The sequence below is a fragment of the Pterocles gutturalis genome, unplaced genomic scaffold (assembly GCF_000699245.1).
Source record: "Pterocles gutturalis isolate BGI_N339 unplaced genomic scaffold, ASM69924v1 scaffold16317, whole genome shotgun sequence".
NCBI classification, from domain to species: Eukaryota; Metazoa; Chordata; class Aves; order Pterocliformes; family Pteroclidae; genus Pterocles; species Pterocles gutturalis.
In genome coordinates, this window is record NW_010115746.1 from 1 (window position 1) to 23,760 (window position 23,760).

The following is a 23,760-nucleotide window of genomic DNA, read 5'->3' on the forward strand; positions in this document are numbered from 1 at the left end:
GGCTTTGGGCCGGGGGTTGCTCCGCCCTTGGCCCCGGGGGGAATGCGGGGGCAGCTGTCGCCAGTGGAAGCCCGGGGCTCGGTCACGCAGTCTCCCTGGAAAAGTCAGAGGCCTGCTCCGTGTCTGGCTGCGCGGGACGGTCAGGGGTGGCCGGGGGGGTTCAGGGTTTGCTCTGGCCCTGCGGTCTGACCGTGAAACCTGGGGGGCCTCAAGGTGAAGGACTGTATTAGATGTTTTATGAACATTTCAGATTTTTTTAATAGCAGTGTACCCCTGATGGCAGCTGATACCAGTTCCTTATAGGACCTGTCCTACTTGCTCTGTGGCGTTACCCATGTCAGTGTTAGTCTCTCCTCAGAGCCGTGAATCAGGGTCAATTCCACCTCCTAATCAAAGAGGAAAGTATTTTAACTTTGAGTCTTTTTACACTTGTTGTGATACTTCAATTTCAAACATTTATTGGCTTTTCTGTTTGAGTAATGAGGAAGTGCGACTTTTTTCACTAAATCAGAAGCATTTTCCTCGTTAGCATGAGCAGTTCCATCTTTGCAAGTTCTTTAATTTAAATGTGTGCTTCAGATTCAGTCCATCTTTTTGTTTAGACTAGTGTTGAAATGACATGTACACTTAGATTGTTGCGCCATTACTACCATTTCATACAGAATTCACATGTTCTTCCCCGCACCCAGTGATTTCGGTGGTCACTAAGGACTGAAGCTCTTGGTTTTACTTGGAAGTAGCATCAGTTTCCCTGCAAGCTCAGAGATTAGACAGAACAGTTATGTATAACTAGGATCTTTTGCTTAAATCTGTGTTGGCATCAGTTCAGTAGATAAAACCATTCAGAAATATACCATCCTGGGTTTCTGTAAATAGAGCAATTCTTCCCTTCAGTTTTCCACAAGGTGGTTCTGCTCAAAGTTCCTTTAATTGTATGCATACATGAAAGTTGCATTACAAACTTTAACAACTTGTTTACAGGTGCTGGATCACTGTATATCTGTGCTTATGGATATGCTTTAATAATAATTTTTTTTGTTCTCATGTACTTTCTTAATGCAAGGACTCATTTTTTCTGTGTGTTCCAGATGTCAGACTTGGTCACAACTTGTCTTTCTCCACCTGTACATTATGTGATTTGCAAACTTGGATTTGAGAAGAAAGACACCTATGATATTAATAATATTGTGTCTGAAAATGGTGAAGTACGTTGGCAAGCTGTTACAGAGCATGTGTGTTGCCTTGAATCAGGTTGGTGTTCACCTGCTGTAGCAGTGATACATTTAAGAGTGATGCAGAATCTCAGTACCGTCTATAGCAATCCCAGCTTAGTTATAACAGTTAAAAGTGTCCCACCAAACAGGAGCAATGATACCATTCTGTAAGGTACCACAGCCATTTGCATTATTTAAAGGGTGTAAGTGGTGCAACTTGGCTGATCCCTCTGAGCCCACACTAGCTTCCAGTTTGATTATGTGGAATTTATGTACTCTAGTGGGTTCTTCCCATTTCAGCAAAACCAGAACATAATAATACTCTTTACTTCCATATTTTCTTGCATTAAGTTGGTGTTGGTTGTTTTTTTTTGTTTTTGGGTTTTTTTTGGGAAGGTACTTTTTCTTATCTGGTTTCACACTGCACTTTTCTGTAACTTATCTGTGTGGTCTTTTGGACAGTAAATTGTAGTGTATTAGTTGTGCTAAAATAGTCTGGATAAAATTTCTCTGTGTTAAATAGATATACAAGCTGTAGCAGCTTTTACTCCGAGTTTTAAAATATTGGACCTTCAGGAAGTTCAGTGCTCTAATCATCTTCTGTTTTTCAATTTAAGATCAAAGTGTGGATTATATCAAAAGCATACGATCATTAGGACCTGTATGTGAATCTGTTAATTTGCACTTCAAATCTCTGACCAAGGAGCAATTTGTAACTCAGTATGCATTATGGTTCCGCTGGACAAACTGTACAGAGGTATGGAAATGTCTGTTGACAATTTGTATTTTGGAGCATGAACACTTTGTGAAAGTTTAATGTCAGAACATACAAGAGATATCACTGAACCAAATGCTTAGAATTTGTAACTGTTTGTCTTTCTCTGCTTCTGAGGTTCCTGACTTTGTAATTAGATTTTGTATAAGTTATCACAAAGAGAATATGAGGTGCTTTGGGCCTTTTCTAACTGACGATGGTAGGATTTTGTTTTTCTAATAATCTGTGCTTAGTAAAGTAAAGTTATTGTTGATCATTTTTATAGATGTAAGACACTAAATACATTGCAATTAAAAATACAAGACGTGCTCTAGGGTAGTTTCTTTCCAGGCATCTGCTTGGTGTGGTGTTCTTTCCACATTTGCATAGCATCTATTACAGAGGAATATTTAGGTTTCCCTGTGCTATTGACAATTTGATTTTTCCTTTTAAGTATTTAACACAACATTCTTCCTCTCCCCCATCATACAGTTATTTCTTGAAGTATTTGATGTTCTACAAAATACACAAACTACAGAAGTTGCTCTTGGTTTAATGAAACTAACATCATGCTTGGAGCGAGCCTTGGGTGATGTAAGTGCCAGCATGAGGACTCTATTGCAGATTTGGCTTTATAAGATGAGAATGATGTCCTGGATTTAATTGCATGTTGAAAAAGTGAGATTACCCTGTACTGCAGTAGTACACTAATAGCCCAGCTGCATTTTGAGTTGGATAGATGTTCTTTTCTGGATCCAGTTGTGCTAATGAAAACATCTGCTGCGGCTCCTTCACCGGTGCTGGTGGAGTTGCTTGTGTGAGTGCTGTTACTAATCAATTTCATTAAAAGGAGAAAAAGTTGCTTAATCAGTGTACATCCAATAGGTTTCTGTTACTCTGATTTATTTAACTGAAACAAGGCACAGCATACTTTCCACAGAAGATCTGATAATGTATAAATTCTGTGAGGAAAGGCAGGAGAATGCAGTTGGAAATGGACTGCTAGATAACTTTTGTCTTCAGAGCTCTGTTCACAGAGTGTACATCTGTTTAAACACTTTGATGCAAGTCTTGTGCTGCAAAGACATCTAGAAGTTAGCTAACAACTTAAATTCTTGACCTAACTGATCAGCTGGATAGATCTGGGATCCATCTTGTAGTTCTGAACTTTTGTCTTGTTAACACATTTCCTCTTTCCTTTACCCTGTAGTAGTTAGTAAAGGTATGCACTCTTTTAAGTTTAAAGAGTAATACTGCAGGAGTTCAATGACCAGCATGAGTCAAGGGGTGCATACGTGATGTGACCTAGACTTACGGATTCTGACTGGTACTAGGAAGCTGGTATTGTGAATAGTTTTTGATGGAATGTGAACTAGCCTATGGTTCAACACTTGGTGGTAGCACTGCTTTTGTTCAGTCACTCTTAACAGGCATCTGCCTTGTTTGCTGCTATACTGTACATTATATGAGTGCAAATGTTTGAAGGCCTAGTAGCTAGGTTGATGAACTGGTCCAGGTACCTTTCCACCTTTTCCCCTACCCCATTTGTTTCTTTTTTCAGCTGTATCTGTTTCACTGCATGACCACACAAACAGATGCCACCACTAATTACGGGCATTCAGGTTAAGGAGGAGGGAGCAACAGATGTTCTAAGAGGCTTTGCTGCTGGGGTGTGTTGCCCACAGAGAACATAAAATAGCTGTTGTTGAGTCTCTATGGGGAACTGCCAGAGAAAGAACAGTGGGCTAATTCACACCTAGGCAAACTGATTTGTGCAAGTATGGGGGTGGTAAATGTGAAGTAATGAAAAATTACCAAAAATTGTGAAAAACCGTCAGGGAGAATACAAAGAATGGAAGGCTTTATAGCTGTTGAGACTGCAGATGCTGAAGTTGCACAACTAGGATAAAATCTAGTTTAAGGAACAGCCAGAATGAGAAGACAAACCACGAGTCTCCTTACTTGAGGAGAAATGACAGACCCTATAGATGCCTAGGATAAGAATGAAGTGTCTTGGGTAGAGTTTATTCCCTTAATTATGTGTTCTTGTTGTGCTTGGCTTTTCTTTTTTACAATAATGAAAATGGTTACTGGGTAAAACAGTCAAGCTATATGTTTGAAATACAAAGTATACTGAATTACTTATGTTATCTCTTTTACTTCTTTTTAATAGGTATATTTACTGATTGGTAAAGACTGCCCTTTCCTTCTAAGAGACTTGCTTGCTTCTGAGCAGCTTGCAGTTGTCTTTGGACAAGCTGTAGTAAGTGCATAGTTTTGAAATAAGTAATAAATACTGAGCTGGTTTTCTTTTTGGCAAATGACAGGTTTCCAAGCATAGCGTTTTCTTGCGCTGAATAAGAGTTTGCAAATTCTGTAGTATATTGGAAAAACTTTCATTTTATACATGTTACAGTCTGTGGGATATATGGCAAAAAATAGTGAATATTGTAAATGGAAATATTTTTAAAGGCAAGCTCATAAGTTCTTATTTGCTTTTCTACATGAAGACCTACCTATGTAAAATTTCTCATATCTGTCAAGGGGGTCAGCAAGCTGCAGACTTGTCTACGCTTTTCTGAGTTGCATTGTTTGAAAAAACACATCCTACACTGACTGTTTCTGATAAGCTGTGTTCCCCTTCACTACCACTAGATGCTTTGTAATGTTTACAATACTAGAATTTTTCAAAATAGAGGAAACGAATTTGTTTATTCCCCTGTGCAAAAAAAAAAAAAATCTGATGACATTTACACTCTTGTGTAACCAGAGCAGGTGGTCTTTCTCATACAGTTTTACAAATGTAAATTCTTTGTAGGACAAAATATTGGATGTGAACTGTAGAAGCTTGTATTGTTAGCCAGTCTAGTAGTGTTATAAGGATTGTTTCTTGAATTTTGATGGCATGTGGAATAGTACAGTTCTTACAGTTAAAAAATAAAGTTTCCCGTGTTGTTTGATAGTGATCTGGGAATACAGCTTTGAATGCAAATTCTGTATTTTTTGTTAATTTGTATTAAATTATGGTGGATTTATACGACACGAAGTAAGAACTAAACTTGCTCTCATTTCTTTGCCTGTCATAACTGTTTGGAATGTCTAATAACTAGTTTTGTTATTCCCGTATTATATTCTATAGCATGTACAAGTAAGCTGAAAGATTTCGTTTCAGAGAATACTGGGAATTGCAAATAATAAGTTGCTGTTACTGTGATAAGCTTTGGCCAGTTACCTTGACAGTAGACTTTGTAGTTCCTCAATAACTTCTGAAATTTTCCATCAGGGAAGGATACAAGGTAATAAGTAATAGATTTCTTCATTGAGTAATCACTTTGTTTATTAATTAGATGAATGTACTGAGGGTATTCATTGGATCTCCATATGGTCTGAATCTTCGTAATGTTTTATGGCATGGGTTTGCATCCCCACAAGAAATTCCTGCAAAGTAAGTTACTGAAAAGAATCTAATTCTTACCAGTCAGTCTTGAGAGCGCTTGAAAAGTCATTAATAAAACTTACTGCTCTTATTGAAAAAAAATAAAAAAAAAGTCCAAAGGCCAATGGCAGTATCCTGACAGTTTTCCCCTGCTGCTTCTTTTGGAAAGGGATTTCCGTAGAATACTTCAGCCATTATAAAGCCAGTCTGCTGGCTTAGAACAAGTGTTTTTTTTTTTCTAGAAGGGAAAGAAAGAAAGCTTAAGGTCTTTATTGGAAATCCTGTTCCTTGTCTATCAGAGCAATCAGGAATAACTCAGAGCAAAAGGCAGAGGAATGGGGTAGGAAGAGGAGCAACTGCGGCCTATGTAGAATATAGTGATGCTTTTTTCATAATTCTATGTTGTTTGTTCGTGCTTCTGAATGCACTTATTTATTAAGTGGCCCTAGTCAAAAGAGTTGGGTTGCATAGGTTTCGAATGTTCTTTGAAAGGGCAAAAAACCCATTTGTCCCCAACCCACAAGTGTTGATTCTTTGCAAAAGATTTAGTTGTATAAACTTTTCTAATGTATTATGGTGTTCTCCCTAGATATTGTGCTATGCTGCTTTTTTTAACTGCAGGATTGGGTCAGTTGTTACAGACGTATCTTCTGCAAACTAAATATGTTTTAGTACATCGACCTTATGTGATCTTTATTAGCCTAGAGGAGCTTGATGTATTTCCAGGCAAGTATTTAACCATTAGCAAGATTTTATTATGCTGTATTTGCTATTGCTTCGTTGGCCAAATGTGCTGTTGAAAGTAGTGCATTTTCCACAGTTCTAAGATTGAACCTTAACTAAGATACCTGTATACACTGTCATTACATGCTTCTAGGACAACTTTTTAATATGTAGTCAGTTCCAGTGACTGTTGAATCAAAAAATACTGCATTCTAAAAATAATTATAACACATTGAAATGTGTAACGTTACTGCTTTAGAAAGACTTCAGCTGTATGTTCCAGTTTTTTTGGTGATGAGAGTTCATTCTGTGTAACAGTCATTTAGTTTGCCTTTACAAAAAAAGTATTCTTTCCAGAATCACTGAGTTTCAGCTGCAAGAGTCCCAGCAGGAGTTCTCTGCATTTTTACAGGGATGATAGTGTCGAAACAGAGTAAAGGATGGTGACACATCTTCAGCACACTGATGCTTTTCTCAAGGAAGGACCTGAAGTGTCAGATTAAAATCTCATCTCCCTGGCTACAGACTTTATTTGGTTTATTCTTACTATTTTTAAAGCAACGACAGTGTAGGGAGAATCTTGCTGTCAATGGTGGTCATGGTCAGTTTGTGCTATGTAATCAATTTGCCGGTAGAACATCTGTTCGTGGAACTGAGGCAAGGCTTTTGGGAACCAAATCAAGTTGATAACATTCCAGTCATCGTGTAGTATAAGTCCTATAGCTGTTGATTTGCTTTGAAAAAAAAACACCTACTGCAATCAAGTTGCACTTGCCATTTTACACTTTCTCTTAGATATGATGTTTATAATGTGAATTCATAAGTGTGAGTTTCACTATATGGTAACATTGAAGTATGAAGTGTTGATTTATTATGCTAAATATCAGCACAGAAAATTGATAAAGTAGGAACAGTGTACTCATGTTCAAATGTTTATACTACTGTACTGGTTCTTCCTGAATTAAAACGATAAATATACATTACTTTTCTTAAAGTATTTGAAGTAGGTGGAGAACAACTCAACAGAAGCTGGGTCCAATTGCTATGCAGTCTTTTAGTCTCAGTAAAGAGCAGCCACAACTTTTTAACTGTTTTTACTCCGTGATTTCATATTATCACTAAAAATGCCATCTTACAAACTCAGTTTCTGATCTTAAGTATGACTACCTTTGATCTTGCATGCTTAAAATGGGATAATTTTTAAGTCTCCCTTTACAAATGCTGAAATAATCTTATATTTTCAGTGAAATATTAAAAATTATTTAGTTAACCATAGATTGTATGTAGTTTATGGATGTTGTTTTGCTAACTTGCAGATCTTAATCATGAAACACTTTCCATAGCTGAAGAGCTAGTAAAACTGTCCAGTTTTGTATTAAAAACAATGTTACCATTTTGGACATCTGCTTTAACAGCTTTCAAGCAAAACAGGTAACATTAAAATTTTTAATTTTTTTTTAATAGAATATAAAAAGAATGTGTTCTGTCTTTATAGAATAATAGCAGCACTTGTAGATTCCAAAGCTTTTTGCTAAGTCTGTTGCTTAACAACATATAGTTATGCATTGTTATGGTGGTCTCTCAGAAGGTTTGTGGACTCACTATTTTGTGCCAACTAGGATCATAAGCTATATTTTGAAACCTAGAAAGAACTATTACAGATGCAACCAAAAATGAGAGTTTTACAAAGCAAATGGAAACAAATCTTCAGATATTAACATTTTGAGTTTAAAAAAAAGTACATTGTTTTGTTTTCCTCTCACATGCTCCACCTCTTTGTAAGTTATTCTCATTTCTGAGCTGGTTTGAATTTGGTGGTGAGCTTCTTTTGGGCACAGCTAGTTGTTTCTTTTTGTTTACAAAGTGCATTACAAAGGAATTTTGATCTGGGTTGTTTGGCCTGACAGTGTAACTCTGAGATGGCTCTAATTTTTATTTGGATTGTATTTATAAGGAAGGAAAACCCCTTTGGTTATCTCTGTTATTTTTTCAGGTATGCTGACTGTGTGATTCTCTTACTTCCTCAGCTGGAAGCTGGACTTAGATTGCTCTTCACTACAAGTAATAAATGTCCAAATCGATTGCTAACAGCTGAGGTAAAGTTTCTGTCTAAAGTTGATTATGATTTAGTGCTAACAATATTTGAAAAATAGTTATTCCAGAAGCATAGTATCTAAACATTTACAGATTTCCTCCAAAAATTTTTCAGTCAATTATGCAACATTATTTACAAATTTCCAGTAGAGTTTCATGAATGCCTCTTATTTTTCTGTAAAGTTATCTACCAGTAGAAGAGGTCTGAAAAAGTACTTGAAGGTTAGTGTTCAGAAACAGTAGTTTAGAGTGGAAAGTAGGTCATGTTATATTTATTGTAAAAAACTTGGCACAAAATCCAGTGTCTCTTTTTTCATTTGCAAGGGTTGGGGTTTTTTTTGCTATTCATGCATATCTAGTGCAAATTAATAAGTGTGGTATACATGTCTAGTCAATTGTTTTAATTTGAAAATCAAATAATATTAATTGTCTTTTGTTCTAGCCTTCTGCTCTCTACACCACTTTTGATGAGGTACTTGTGGTTTTTTTTTATATATATCAATGTCAGAATGTAAGCACATGCATGTTTCCCATTACTAGAGACCAGAAAGCACTCTCTTGTGTTGGATAAGATATTATTTCTAGATTTTTTCCAAATAGAAGATAATGGACAGTAAGCATTTTAAATTTGGAATCCCCTGGAAAATATATAAATTAATACAAATTTTAACGAACAGATTTTAATTTCTTCTAAATGTTTTTATCTTGAAATTCTTTACCTCACAGAAACAAACATTGTAATTTTTCTAGATTCAGTTATTCAGAATGAATAAAATAAACATTGCAAGCAGAAATCCTCAATTTTACAACTCTTCTGAATTATCTCAAATTGTCTGTCAGTAATAATTAGGCACCTTGGTTCTTGAGTGGCAGGCGTAATTGCTTAAGATTAGGGAAACTAATTACTTGGTGTTTTTTTTCTTTGATTGTTTGGCTTTCAGTAATAAGTTTCAATTCAAATCCCTTTTTTCTAGATGCTAGCAAAGCGTTTGGATAATGAAGAAGTCAACCAGCTTCCTGCAGTTCTTCAGGAACCTTCCATGGCAAGTGTTTTGAAAGTTTTTTCATTTGCCCTTTTTTTTGTTGTTTTGTTTTGTCTTGTCTGCTTTAAAATTTAGTAGTATATTTATGATCATGCCTAATCCTAGTTTATTTTGCGTAGCTTGCCTCCAGCAGCTTAGAACCAGAAGCTTGTTACCCTTTTTCATTGTGAAGGATACATAGTAGTACCTGACAAGGTACTACTGAAAATCTCCTGAAGATCAGCTGAATTGAGCAGAAGAAAAACAGATGCCTCATACAGGGAAATTTAAAACTTGTTTCTGATTGCTGCTGGGATGTATCTTACACTGCCTGGGCATATGGCACAAAAACATGGCTGCAAACCTACCAGAGCACATCCTGCATCTTGCTGCCCAAACAGATAGTGAACGTGAAAACTAGGGATGTAGAACTTAGAGGCCTTTTGAGACTGTAGGGGAGACCTGAATTTGTCATCCTGTTGCAAGAGGCAGTGGGGCTGTGGAGGACTTGGTACAAAAAGCTGAAGGAAATCTGTTGTTACCTCATGAAATAGCATGTGTGTTAGTTTTGAATTTCCTCAGAAGCTACCAAGGTGGACAAGTTGCTTTTTTTTTTTTCCTATGAGCTTGGTTTGCATTGTTTTTTCTGACCATCTAAATGCCTCTTTCCTATAGGCATGATCACATACTTATCTTTCAGAGGTATTCTGTACAGTGAATATATTCTATTTTACACGAGTAGGCATAGAATTCTATACACTTGGTGTATGTTTCCACAGGAATTTCTCTGGGATTTCTTGAACCACCAGGAGGGTCCACGTCTAAGAGATCGTTTAAGCCATGGAGAGATCAATCTAGAAGCATTTCCCAGAGAAGTAGCTAATCAGATAGTTGCATTTGCAATTACTCTTCTCTGCAGATTCTCAGATGAGGATGTGTTTGCTTTTAAGGTAGGGATCAGTATTACGCTCTCAGAATATTTTTTTCAGTTGTTTTGGACACCAAATCTGATTTTAGAGAGCCTTATGACTGAATCACTTTTGACAGAAGGTTTTTGTGCAAATGAAGTATTCCTCCAAGTAAAAAATTGTGAAAGTATGTTTTTTTTTGTATTTTTGTAGTGAAATAAGTACAGAAAGTTTTCCAAATGATTACATTTTCTTAGGGAAAGGTACCCTTTTCTAAGGATACCTTAATTTGTTTGCTTAACCACTCCTTACTTACATGGTCGATCCATAAATTATATAGATTCCACTTAATTGTATTTGTCAAATTGTGTTGTTACCTAGTCTGTTTATCTGCTGAATTATCTGAAAGGTATGTAGAACAGCTGTAGCTGTACCTTAGCCGCTGAGGTATGTAATATTTCAGATTTTCTTTCTCTGAGACACTATAAATAATGGTGGCTTGCTAATGAGGTGTGATTTGTATCCACACTCTGTACTGTGAATTTGTGAACACTTTGTGTCTGGCAGTATATGTTTCTCAATATTAGCAATTACTATATTTGCTCTTCCCAATTTCCTGTTAATATTTGGGATTACTTCTTTCAATATCATGCATCAACCTGTGAGACAAAGCTTCCTTTTATTAGTTGGAGCTCTTTTTAGTTTCTCAAGATACATTGCATGCTGCATTAAGAGAGATAGTTGGTTGCTTTTCTGTTAGCTGCTGTCAGGCTTCATAGTTAAAATGTGTCAAAGAAATTAAGCTTTAAACACTCACTGCCGATGACTGCTTTGAGGCCTCAGACATTTGGAAGTCTTTATTGACTTCAGTACTGTAGGTGGCTTGCATAAAATTAAGTGTAAGTCTAGGTCTGCATATGATTAGGGCAGTTTTAAGAAACTGTTGTGTATTGTCTATGATTTTGTAAATCAGGAACACATGGTCATAAAACCACTGATGAACTGTGCAAGCTGCTACCGTTCTCGATTTCATCCAATTTCCCGACTCAAGAAACAGGTAGGTACTTCCAACTGTGAAAGCATTTTGGTCCTTAAAATTGTGAATTCTTAAAATTGGTCTAATTGTTGTCTTCATGCTTTGATTGTCTGAAAAAGTTAAAATCTTACATATTTTTTTTAATGAGTTTTTCAGTTTCATCTTTTGGAATTTATAAGAATTAACAGTTGCTAAAATTAGGTGTAATTAAGCACACTCCTGTTGATGCAATTGGTGCTGTGTTTGTGTTCTAGATCACTGAATAGCTGTATTCTTACCTGAATGTTTGCAGTTCTGTAGTTTTCTTAATCTCCTTGTGCTTCCATGTGTCAGGAATGCTCTGTTTTGGTCATGTCTCTAGGAATCTTGAATTAGGCTGTAACTAAGTTTTGTATGATGTGATATCTAGATGATTAAGATTCTGTTATTGTAGGAAAATCTGCCTTCAAGTGTGGTAGTTCTCTGCCAATCAGTTTCTGAGTTACTGAACTGCTTGAAGACATTCCTCTGTTGGTTTGAGGTTGCAGTAGACACCCTTAGTACTTTTCATTTTCAACAGCATTCAAACCCTATGTTCCAAAAGTCATGTTAGTTAATTTTTCATATTGAAAAGTTGTAAGAAAGAGTAGTACATTATTTTATTCTGATGATGTTTTAGCATGAAAGCGTACATCAAGACTCTTTGCCCTAATGTAAACCTTAACAATTGAAGTTGGCTTACAAAATTATGGCTACTAAACAAGTAACTCACTACCTGTTGGAGTTTTTTTTCTGAAGGAGCCACTAAGAAAAAGAAAATATGTTGTCCTGTCTGTCAAAGGCTACACTTTACGTAACTTTTTTCATGATACATTTTTCAGGTGCTGGAATGTATGAAGAGCATTCACTTATGGCCTGAATTGCCAACAGTGCCTGAGGAACAAGTTCAGACTATTAAAGGGTATGTGTATGTTATTATAAAAAGATTTTATATTTTGAAAATAGTTATGAAGAATGGGATTTAAGATGGTGGAATGTCTCTTCAAATAGTTTACTAGGAAGGTGGTAGACACCAGAGGAGTTGTGAGAAGACCCGTTTGTTCTTTTTAGCTTAATCTGTGCTTATATACATCAGTACGGATACTCTAAAGAGTGTGCTAACTTGAAGGGAATGAGAAGACATCTGAAACACAGAAAGGTGTTAGCGACTCCATATTCTGCTTCTGAAGAGATGCCAAAGGGGCTTTGAGAAAGTTAAACTAGAGCTTGAGTCCATCACAATAAAAAAAAAAAGATGGCTTACCAGATGTAAATAATTGCTTATTTTGAAAAGGGCTTGGTGACCAAATCAGTGGAAGACTTTACATGAGATATTACTTCGAAAAATAATGTAACATTCTTCTATTATTTGAAAAGGAGGAAGTAATTAATAATATCATTGGAGGAAATTGAACTTGTTTAGAGCTGAGAGGTGAAAATTCAGTGAATCTAGGACATAATATGCTGCAGGATTTTGATGAATTAATAGAGGATTAAGAGGGCTTCAGAAGACTGTCGAGAAAAGGTTGGTTTTAGTTGGAGAAACAAAATCATGCTTATAAGGTGGAGGGAAAAAAAACGTAATATCAGAGAGTGAGAGCGGAAATTGAATATACTATCCAAAAAAAATCAGCATCTTGATGCATGCCATTTGTGAAATAATATGTGCTACACAGTTTTAGCATCTCAAATCTTATTTTTTTCTTTTGGTTTTAAGGTTGGAAGGAAATGCTGAAGCTAATGCTTTAATTTTTACGATATCTGAAATTATACATCAGTTGCAGCAATATATACCCCAGAAGTGCTGTAGTTCAGATGATCCAATCAGTAGTGTCCTAACAGAGAGGTGAGTTCGGTGTCCTCCCGGTTGTCACTGTCAGTTTCTACGTGCAGCCCAACACAAGAACTCTCAAACCAAAGTTACGAATTTCCCTGTTTTTAGAACAACTCTTGAAATGTTGCTGCTGATTTAATCTAAAAATCTTAAGGATGCAGTTGAACATCATCTTAAAAATGAAGATAGGACATTGTACATGTGGAACATTGTTACAGTAGAGATTTTTACTTGGAAATTATAATGAAAAAATAACCATTTTCCTTTCAGACTGGGGAAGCAAAATGTTTTAAATATTTATGTACTGATTAGATTAAGTTGGTTTTAAGCTGTTTTGTGTGATAAAACTGCATCAGAAATTCCTTTTAATGTGCTTGGTGTCACAGCTGTATGTGGCATTTAAAATAGTAATATACCGCTACATAATTCTATTCTTACATGCTTTAGTATCAAGATTTCAAAATAGAAGATACCTTGTTGTCAGACGTGAAGGTATATTAGTTCTAATTATATCTGACTTGGAATAATGATCAGAACAATTTGACTTTTAATTGGCACTCTCATAGCAGTGTTAAGAGTCCCATGGCTGAGTGAATATGTTGCAACAAAACTCTCCTGATCAAACTCATTAGGCATGGGCAGGATAGTGCAAAGAGGATTTTACGTGTTGCTTTACTTATGTAGCATGTATGCCTTCTGTTTCTTACCCACCAATCTGCGCTTTTCTCATTTATGAAAAAGAACCCTAATTACTAAAGCATTAAACCATTTTTAGAGTTTTCTGCCTTTATCACATTTAGTCATTAAAGTTTTGCTGTCTCAGAGGTAATTTGAGCATGAGGGAGATTAAGAAACATTTCTATAAGAACAGAGTGTTTAATGTGATGTGTGATACCTTAGGTTAGCAGATCAGAATATGACAGCAGCAACATATTTGGGTGCATAATCCGCTGTGGTGTTGATTAAAACAATGGTCTCACCACCTGCATTTTATGAAATGTTAAGTCTGCTTCTTGTTCTGCTCAGAAGAAAGACCACACAGTAATGGGAGTACTAATTAATACCATCTGTTTGAGTGAATTTTATTATGGTGGATGTTAATTCATTGTGAATTGAACTATGGTGGGAGGCTTTAACCACAGCCCTGCTGTGATTTGATGTGTTCAGTGTATCATTTTAGCCAGGCAGTTTTGTTTGTTGTGGTTATATTTCTTTGATCTGAAATGGGAAGCATATTCATGACCAGCAGTTCTGCATTTTTATTCAGTAAAATGATAGAGAACACAATCACTACCCTGCTGCATAGATGCTTGCTTTTTTTCAGTTATGAGGGAAGAGTAACGTTTCCAGGTTTTCTGAGTTAAAACATTGTGAATCAAACCACACTGAATATGAAATGTAATTTCATGCTAAATCCAGCCAAGGAAAGATTTAAATTAACAATTTATTCCTGTTTTGGAGGCTGCTGATTGAACTTTGTGATGCACATATTTGCACACTTTATTCTCCACGACCTGTTCTGGAAATAGTGGTAGTCCTCCGTAAAATAAGCACACAGTGCCATCATGTGTCTGAACAAGTTATTGCCAGCACTGAGTTGAGATACAAACAGTGGATGAACAAGACTCTACGTTCTCGCCAGAGGCATAACTATCTACGAATGTTGAACAGGTTGGCTGATGTTTTTTCTTTATTTTGTGGTTAGGTTTATGAGAAAGTGGCTGCATGCTGCTGTTGCTAGTTTTCAGTGGTTTGTCTTAGAAGTTTAACGTCAGCAGTGTTTATGGGTTCATGTTAACCATTTCAGAGTTCAGTGTCAAACCAGATTTCTATTATGTAGTAATATTGAAATAACAAGACAATCTCAAATTGGAGAATAATTTAATGAGTATTTTTAGCATTTCTAGATTACTTCACTGCAAATTATAAGCTTTCAACTGAAAGTGTCATTTAAATGTTAAGACTGTATTTTTTAGTTGCTAACTTTTCTGATTTAAGTATATAAATGCCATTCAAGTTGTATGTGAATGCAATAGATTAAACTGATTTCAAGACTTTTCCTACTTAGTTCTGCTGCTTTTTGTCGTTATACCTAGGTCAGCATCTTTATAGATAGAAGACAGATCGTTTAGTATTCCATTAATCCTGTTCCTATTCAGAAGTGTTTTCCAGGGATTTATTAATCTACTTTAAAAACTGGGAAAACTTTAAATGTTATATTCTTGGCTAGGTTATGTTCCTAAAAGTGTTGACCATATAATTTTTGAAACATAGCTTTAACTGACAACTCATGATATGTATTTGCAATTCAGTTGAACTCCACTTTATTGTGTAATGGGTGCCGGTGAGGTTTCCTTTGAAACCTTAACTGTATGTGTTTCTCTTTGTTTTCCTCTTTTTGAGATTTTATAATTAGTAGTCTTCATTTATAGTTTTGATATTTGCTCTGCTCTTTGCTGAAGTTTTCCCCTGCCCCATGCAATATACATATATTTAGGATAGATGCAGAAGTCTGAAGAATTTTTTATGTTAATGATTTCTATTTAATTTGGGGTTAGTTTATTTTAAAATATTTTTGCTTATTTGTAGCATTAAATTTTTGTCTCTGGTGTTGCGGCTCATATTAATGTTGATTACTCTGGAACTAGTCAATGTTCATTTGGTTTCTAAGAAGAATCCTTTTGATTATCAGCAGTATCTAAAGTGAGTATATAAGATTTACTTTATGAAAATAGGAAGTTGTACACATTCCTTTTTGTTCTGTAATTTATATCCTGTAGAGAAAAAAATTAAAAGGAAAAGCATGACTTTTCGTACGTTGTCATCGTTCTTTCTATCGTTATAGCCATTATTGTATCTCAGACAATGTTCACTCAAGAACTAAAATAGCATAGTTGAAAATATATGGTTGAGTTATTCACATTTTTAATTTTTATTAGACTCTTCCTTAGTATAGATTGAGAATGATCACACACTCAAAAAATATTAATACATGAAAGCTGTATTTAATATGTTGGCAATTTTACTCCTTGTGTGTCAATTAACAGTTGGTTGGCTGTCATAGGCATTGTGAAGCATTTGACTGAGAAAGGAAAGGAAGCCATTTGGGGAAAATTCTATCACGCATTTTATCCCTGCATTCTTTCTATGGCATTGTTTAATTGCAGTTCTGAAAATCGTCACTTCTTTCTGTGAGAATGAGGGAGTGGTTCTCTCCCAGAGGTAGAAGAAACTTTAATGTGTTGGTCATTCTGAGGGAGATTTGGAAATTTATACGTTAGCAGCTTTAAATCGGGCATTAAGATATTTTTCTGTGTTTCTTTTTTTCTTTTTAAATCCTTTGATGAGTTTTTCTTATTTGGTTTTATTTCTTATAGGTTTTTGAAGTCCATCTTGCAGTATACCGAGAATTTGGTGACATACACAAGCCCTGAGAAAAACAAGTGGGATGAAACCATGGAGCTTACAAACAAGGCTTTGATAAAAATTAGGAAAATCAGTGACAGAAAGCTAATGTTAATGCAGCTAGCTGCGTAAATTAAATTGGTTTAAGATTATTTGGACATTGTTGTATCTTAAGAGTTCTGGAGTCCTCAAAATTGACAAGTCTAATTCAAAGACAAACTTTATCAGTAATTTTCAAATTTTGGATGCAAAATTTAGTCATTTTATTAGAAGGTGGCTGTTGAGACTGGAGTTGAATGATCAAGCTTCTGAAGAGTGGACTGTTTGACAAAGCCAGTGAAAAAGATTTACTCTGAGCTAAATCAGGATGATGCAAGTTCTACTTTAAGTATATTGTGTGTTTTGTACCTTGTTTTTTTTTTGTTTTTTTGTTTTTTTTTTGGTAGTTTTTTATGATACTGAAAATACCTAAGAAAAGGGTATGAATAAAAGCTCTGGAAAATTCTAAATTCAAAAAGTATTTTTTTCCTTTGAAATATACTGGAAATAATGTCAGACACTGTGATCAACAGATTAAGAAATTATGAACATTTAGCATAAAGTAATGTTCATTGGCAGCTGTGCTTGTTGTTATTAGTTCAAAACAGAGTCAGATCTTGCACTGAGGTAGAGCTGATAGCACTGTAACCAGTTGTTTATATTCCAGGATTTAAAGGAGGTAGGGTGGAATAACTTTTGCACAGTATATGTTTCTTTTGTTTGATTTCATGTGCTCATTCCCCATACATACCTAGTTAGTTAATGAGTTAACTTGATGCAGATTAAATATGAACAGTCACATGCACATGCTCACAGACATCTTTATTGTGGTTCAAAAAGTTACCCTCTTGTTGCACACAATGTTCACTTGAGTAATTTATTTTTCAAAACAAATTCTCCCCCATTCTTATCCCCAAAGAGTAGAATTTCAAAGGAACTCATCAGTTGAAGAACAGATTCACAGAAGACCACCAATCTCTCTCAATTTGCTTTCTCCTAGAGAGAGTAAAACCAGAGGGTAATGTCTGGAGAATGTTTGGCTCTGCAAAGGATTAGGGATTCAAGTTGCATTTTAACAAGATTCTTTGCAGTGTTTCTTGACTGGAAATCACAGTGAGAGAATTACTAGTTTGGTTTATTCAGTGTGGGGGATGGATATAAACTAAGATCATATTGCTTCCTTTATGCTACTCTTGCAATATATTGTGTGTTTGAAATATAACTGTCACTTTGCAAGGGTTTTTTTTGGTTATTATGGAACTAAATGATGTAAAGAAATGTGAACTAGATAAAAAAAGATTAAAACGAGGAATACAGAATAGTAAATCAAATGCAGTGTATGAGCCACGGTCTGAAATGTAATCTTTTTTTAACACCTGAGTTGGCAAGTCCTCCGAGATTTTTGAAGGCTTATTTTGTACCTATTGACTTTGTTCAGACGTGTTAACTTCTGCTAAGTGTAGCTTGGTAGTGACATTTGTGATGACACTTGCTTTGACAGTGATAAGCTTTGTAAGGAAAAAAATCATTTAAGCTTCACATATTTATTGTAGGAAAGTCATCAAGAAATTAAGACATAGTCTTGGTTTAAAAGTACATAAACAGCTGACATGCTTTCTCCTTTTGAAAGTGTGTTTGTATACTGAAAAGCACCTTATAGACCATAGATTTGTATTTTCAACAACATAAGTTTGCCTTTTGTTCCTGTATTTAAACTTTGCTAAAAAGATCTTGCATGCTGTTCTCTTCATATGCTTTTACCTAAGATAGAGCACATTGACAGTTTCTCCTTTACTAATTAGTGACATAGATGTGATTTGCTGCTTTAAGTCTGCAGTAAGAAACATGATGGACTTCTGGCAGTTTTGTCAAAGATACTTTTCTAGTTTGTTTTCCTACCTCTGAAGCTCTCTGGTGGGAACGCTGCTACCATCTATTGTTAAACAAATCTGGAACAGACTGAGACAATCCAATTTACTCTGACTTAATGCTGTCATTTGCCAGTAGAGCTGCATGTGGGGCTTATGGTTTTTTCCTGCTGTTAAGAGTTGCAGAATAGAGCTGCAGAGTGAGTGTATATTCTACAATGCACACTGAAGAACAAATGGCAGGAAACATGGTAAAGATTGTGAGGTTTGTCCTGTATCAGTTACTTGAAATTACTTCTCCAGTTATTCGTCTTTGCCATCTGTTTGAGTACACTTTGAGTTTTAAGATACCAGAAAGAATCTTGACTCTGAACACTCAGTATTACTGAGAGCAAAAGAAGCTTGGAATAACCAAAGACATCCAGTGGGTGCATGCATGAGTAGTGCCGACAAAACACAACACATTTAAATCCCAGTATTCTGATTTTTGTTGTCCTAAAGGGAATTAATTCTGGAGCTGAGCTGTCCAAAACTGTATAGTCATCCATTAGGCATTCAAGTAGTTGTTCAGTCTTTGAAATTTCAAATATCTGGAATTGTACCAAATAATGTTTTCTTGCAAGTGTGGTATTTCATCCAAGTATTACTTATGTCTGTTTTAATTGTTGGCCTTGCTCCCTGAGGTGTGTATTTTCCTGGAGCTAGTATTCACTCATGAATCTATATAGACATAGATGTGGAATCTGCAGCATCCTCTGAGGAAGGTGGTTGAAATGTTTTGTTTACCTGGATAATGTTGATGAGGGAGTGATGATTCCTCAGTCTGTTCTTCCAAGTTCAATTAATCACTTACATGTTTGTGCATGTGTGTGTGTATATATTAATTAAAAATAGCTGAGAGTTCGTTTCTAATACTTCCTGATCTTACAAACTAGTATTAGGCATCCCAACTCAAAGAGTTTATGACAGAAGTTTTGAAAACCTGGAAGAAAATCCAGTATCCGTATTTTTGGCTATGTCATTGGAATTCCTTTGCATCTTCTTGAACATCCCATCTAAATGAGAAGAGGAGCATCTCAAATAATTTTGGCTCTTCAGTAGTGAGATGCACTTCCTCTGCCTGCCTTCCACCTCAAGGGAGTTTTCAGGTGAGAGATTATATTAAATAATAAGAAACCAAATGCTCTTAATTAGAATTGGAGTGGATATAGTTTTCAAGTGCAAGTAGAGATCCTTTGCTGCTTACATTAAAACTAGTGAAAATTAATGTTGTAGAAAGTGCTCTGAATCCGCTGTCACCATCATTATATGATTGTTTTTGTTCATGTGCATAAACGTTTGAAGAAAAGCCAATCTCTGAAATGATGATGTTGTAGTTGTGTGAATATTTGTAGGTTTTGGTACCTACCTTCTAGGGAACATTAAGACGAACTAGAAGTTTACTGAGTTGGGAACTGCAGAAGAACAATGAAGCATCAATTATGGCAGGCATGTGTGTGGAAACAAAGCTCATCCATTATTTTCTCTCTAGTTAGTCATTCTCTAGTTAGTGCTCTCCACAATGATGATAGGAGGGGTTAGAAGTAGAACCATGTGCTGTTATATAGATGTATACAAGTGGCTAAAAATAACTTAAAACCTTTTCAGGTTTGTCATTCCTACTGCATTATGCAGAAACATTTTACATAAGAGATAGAGCAACAAATTTGATTTATCTTTTAATACTTACCATCTAGCTGTTTTCAAGCAGCCTGATAATCTTTGAAGTGAACACATGGTGGCAGTGTTTGGTAATCCAAAATAGTATTGCATCCTGACATTAGCTTTCTTATTTTCTTAGAATGTGTATGAAGAAAACAAGTTTTCTTCTGATGTCATCAGCTTTGTTATATGTGTCTTCAGTTGTGGCTGTTGCTTCTGGTGAAACGTTATTCTCTTCTCATTTGTTTCAGATCACTTTTGGAGAAATTGAACACCTCTGAAAAAATGTTTTGCAAACAGCATTTTAATAATTAGATAGAGGTTCCTCACATTCACCATATTACTTGCTGAGGACTTTTAAAATTTTCTGGAAGCTCATGAACTCCCCCTCTCCTCAAGTAGTGTAAGAGAATGTGTTCTTTGAATTTAATGGTTTATTTTAACAAATTATTGTTTATTACAAAACATAAGAAGGTATTGACATTCCTAAAAGAAAAAATTCCGGATTGTCCTTTGTTAATTGATGTGATATCATGAAAAATCTTTTCTCAAAAGCAAAATATATCTTTTGAACAAAAATTAAAAAATAGTAATTGACAAGGAATATGTTTATTGAGAAAATTGCTGAGGTCTAAGCCTTATAGCTGCGGTAATGATTTTTCAGTCTGCTAAAACTGAAATGTGCCACCCTGTGAAAAAGATGTAGTTGAGCATTGCTTGTTGGGTGGCCTTTGAAAACATTGTCCACAGTAGCATTTTCAAACCATGCAGAGAGGTTGCAGTTAAAAAGGATTTTCATTCACATGAAGTAATTTTGTACGCTGTGAAATCGTGTGTAGAAATGTTGGAACATCCCCAGCAGTGCTTGTTTTTGCCTTAGACTACATCAGTGCATCTGGTCCATGTGTGGTGTATCAGGTTTTTTTCATAAATTGGTCTGCAGATGCAGAGCAGATTCCTGACTGGTGTAAACTATTCCTGTCCCATCTACTTCAGTGCAGATCCTTTACTCCACTAAGGATCTGCCCCATGCTGTTTGAGTTTCCCTTGAAGTGGATTGGTTCCTATCTGTGCTGCTTTTCAGGCTTGTGTATTTTCAGGGGACTAGAAGAAAGAGCTGTGTATTTCAGATAAAGTTGCTGTATAGCAAAGCCTAATTAGTTTAGTGGGTTACTTCACAGGAGAGTGGGGATTCTGTGTGGGACTTCACAGCTATATACCAAATTCTTAATTGAGTAATATTTTTGTGTTTCAGAAAGAACTTCACCTAGAACAGAAATCAGTTTTCTTTTTTGAGGCTTTTTCAGGGGCAATGTTATAGGTTAGATCACCTGATTTTTGCTTTTTAAAAATTTTCAAGGATAAATGCAGATCTGTTATTTAAGAAGTCTTTTAAGCCGTATAGATTTTCAGATAGAAATTGGCTGAAAGGAAGATGCCTGGTGTTTGCTTTCCGTCGGCCCCAGGCAATAGGATGTAAATATGTGTAGTGAATACTGTGTGAGATCAAACTGGCATTTTTTTCTGAAGGTGAGAATCCAAGACAATATATACAATTAAAGCCATCAGCCTTGCCTACCAAAAGGAGTCCATGCCTTCTGTCATTCTCCGATGAATACGTCCTCTGTTCCTCTTCCATGTATATGCATCTCACAGTTTCTCTACAAAAAAAAAAAAAAAAAAAAAAAAAAAAAGCATAGTAGAACCAGCCAGCGCCAGTTTGTTTTCCATGTTTTCTTTTCTCTGTAAGGGATTAGTTGTAGTAACAGATTTCATGTGCCAGAAAGTGGGTGAACATTAACTATTTTGTCATGCACGGATCCTTCCCACAGCCCTGCAAAATTTGAAATGCAGGAATGGTTATTCATTAACGTTTCTTTGTGTCTACAGGAAGTACATTTACTATGTAAACATGTTTTATATTGAACATACAGCTGTTTTGAACGAGCACTCAATGAAACATAAGAGTACAGTGCCTACACTGCCACTTCAGAAACTCAGATACCACAGCATTGTGTTTTGGAACAGTGAACACACAAAGTCTTTGCCTGGAAAAATGAGTGGTGGAGGTTTCTTTTAAAAAAAACCCAAACCTCTGTCTGAAGTGCCTGGACACTGAACTATTGACGTGCAGTCAATATTTAGAAGTGCTATGGGTGAAGGTGTGTTTCTGAAGTTCCTTATGCTGGTTTTAGTAGAGATCCTATTAGAGAAGGAAAATTCAAGCACCATCAGATAATCCATTTTTAATAGTCTGTGGAGGATATTGCCATCAGAAAAAAAACTTAGAGTGGAGAAAATGTGCCTAGAATACCTAGGAGAATCAGTTCACTTTTGGAAGGAGCTTTACTAGTAATGCTGTTTCCTTGTGTAATAGGTCGAATTCTGCCCGATACACCTCTCTGCAAGCAACTCTGCTAGCTGAACTCTACCTTAAGTGCATTTTGTGGAGTGGGATGTTTTCTGAAAAGATGAGGAACATTTCTTTTCCAGAAACAGCAGTCAAACAGAGTGTTTTGGCTAAACAGGAGGGGGAGTGACTATTTGCAGGGGTTGATAGTGACAGGACAAGGGGGAATGGTTTTAAACTAAGGGAGGGGAGATTTAAGTTAGATATTAGGCGGAAAATTTTCAGAGGGTGGTGAGGCACTGGCACAGGTTGCCCAGAGAAGCTGTGGATGCTCCATCCCTGGAGGTGTTCAAGGTCAGGCTGGATGGGGCCCTGGGCAGCCTGCTCTAGTGGTTGGCAACCCTGCCCACAGCAGGGGGGTTGGAACTAGATGATCTTTAAGGTCCTTTTCAACCCAGGGCATTCTATGGTTCTATGGTTCTATGACTGTTGCCTCTAGGTGACTGAAGCTGTTTTGCCGCTTCAGAGTTGTAAGATGGTGCGTTCACCAAGGTAATTCGGAAACAGGCTGTATGCTGTAAGCACTTCCATGTAAAATTTACCATTCCTAAGGACCACAGGACTGAACAGCATAGGTGTGCTGTGGAGAGGGGTTATAGGCAGCGTGCAAAGCCCTTGGACAGCTCTCTGCTGCACAAGGGGGTAGATATTGAGGTACTGAATTAACCAGCATTTGGACCATGGGCTGGCATACTGTGGTTTTGTGTTTGACCTTTAGCTGAGATACATATTGCTCAGAAAAGCCCAAGATAGGAGAAGGGTGTCTTGGTTGTCTAACCAGTCCTATGTGCACCTTCTAGGTGTAACTTTTATTAAATGTTAAGGAAAGGGAGGGTTTCTAATTGTTTCAATGGGAAAATAATAATACTCTTAAACCAGCAGGTTAGTACAATGATAGGAGATGACGATTAGATGAGCTCATAAATTTTGGACCAATGGCATCTGTGCAAAAGTGGAATGTTAATTCTACTCAGTTGGTAAAGAAAAAGTAACAGAAAAAAAAAAAAATGAGTTGCAGTTGACCCTTCAGGATATAATGCACTTGTGTCAACATGGACTCTGCCCAAACATTGTTCTGCTGTGGAAGCAGCTGGATGCCCTGCCCTCGGGTTTATATAGCGCCAAAGGGAAGATGTAAGGAGAGATAGGTGAGGGAAGAGGGAGGGGAAAAAGAGGCAGGAGGGAAGATAAAGCAAACCCAGCTCACGTCCTCAACACCGTGTTTGAACTGCAAATGTCCTGTGGCTGACCCTCTTAGCGTTTATTTCTTGATATTTAGCGACCTGCATTAAGAGAGA

General features: G+C 36.2%; 1 protein-coding gene across 1 annotated transcript; it reads left to right on the plus strand.

Annotated features, from left to right (window-relative positions):
* Positions 1-1,097: 1,097 nt before the first annotated feature.
* Positions 1,098-16,576, plus strand: ERMARD (ER membrane-associated RNA degradation). The gene is made up of 17 exons (XM_010075295.1): positions 1,098-1,251; positions 1,832-1,971; positions 2,461-2,562; positions 4,142-4,231; positions 5,316-5,413; positions 5,994-6,130; positions 7,444-7,558; positions 8,121-8,223; positions 8,664-8,693; positions 9,196-9,264; positions 10,023-10,193; positions 11,125-11,208; positions 12,048-12,127; positions 12,923-13,051; positions 14,501-14,710; positions 15,629-15,742; positions 16,417-16,576. The coding sequence occupies exons 3-17, from the start codon at positions 2,524-2,526 to the stop codon at positions 16,574-16,576; spliced, it is 1,629 nt and encodes a 542-aa protein (XP_010073597.1). The 5' UTR covers positions 1,098-1,251; positions 1,832-1,971; positions 2,461-2,523.
* The last annotated feature ends 7,184 nt before the right edge of the window (positions 16,577-23,760 follow it).

Bases quoted from the DNA above. Each gene is read 5' to 3' on its own strand.
- ERMARD (XM_010075295.1), top strand. From the start codon at position 2,524: ATGAAACTAACATCATGCTTGGAGCGAGCCTTGGGTGAT. The intron at 6,131-7,443 runs GCAAGTATTTAA...GCTAACTTGCAG, and splicing joins GGAGCTTGATGTATTTCCAG to ATCTTAATCATGAAACACTT. The intron at 9,265-10,022 runs GCAAGTGTTTTG...ATGTTTCCACAG, and splicing joins TTCTTCAGGAACCTTCCATG to GAATTTCTCTGGGATTTCTT.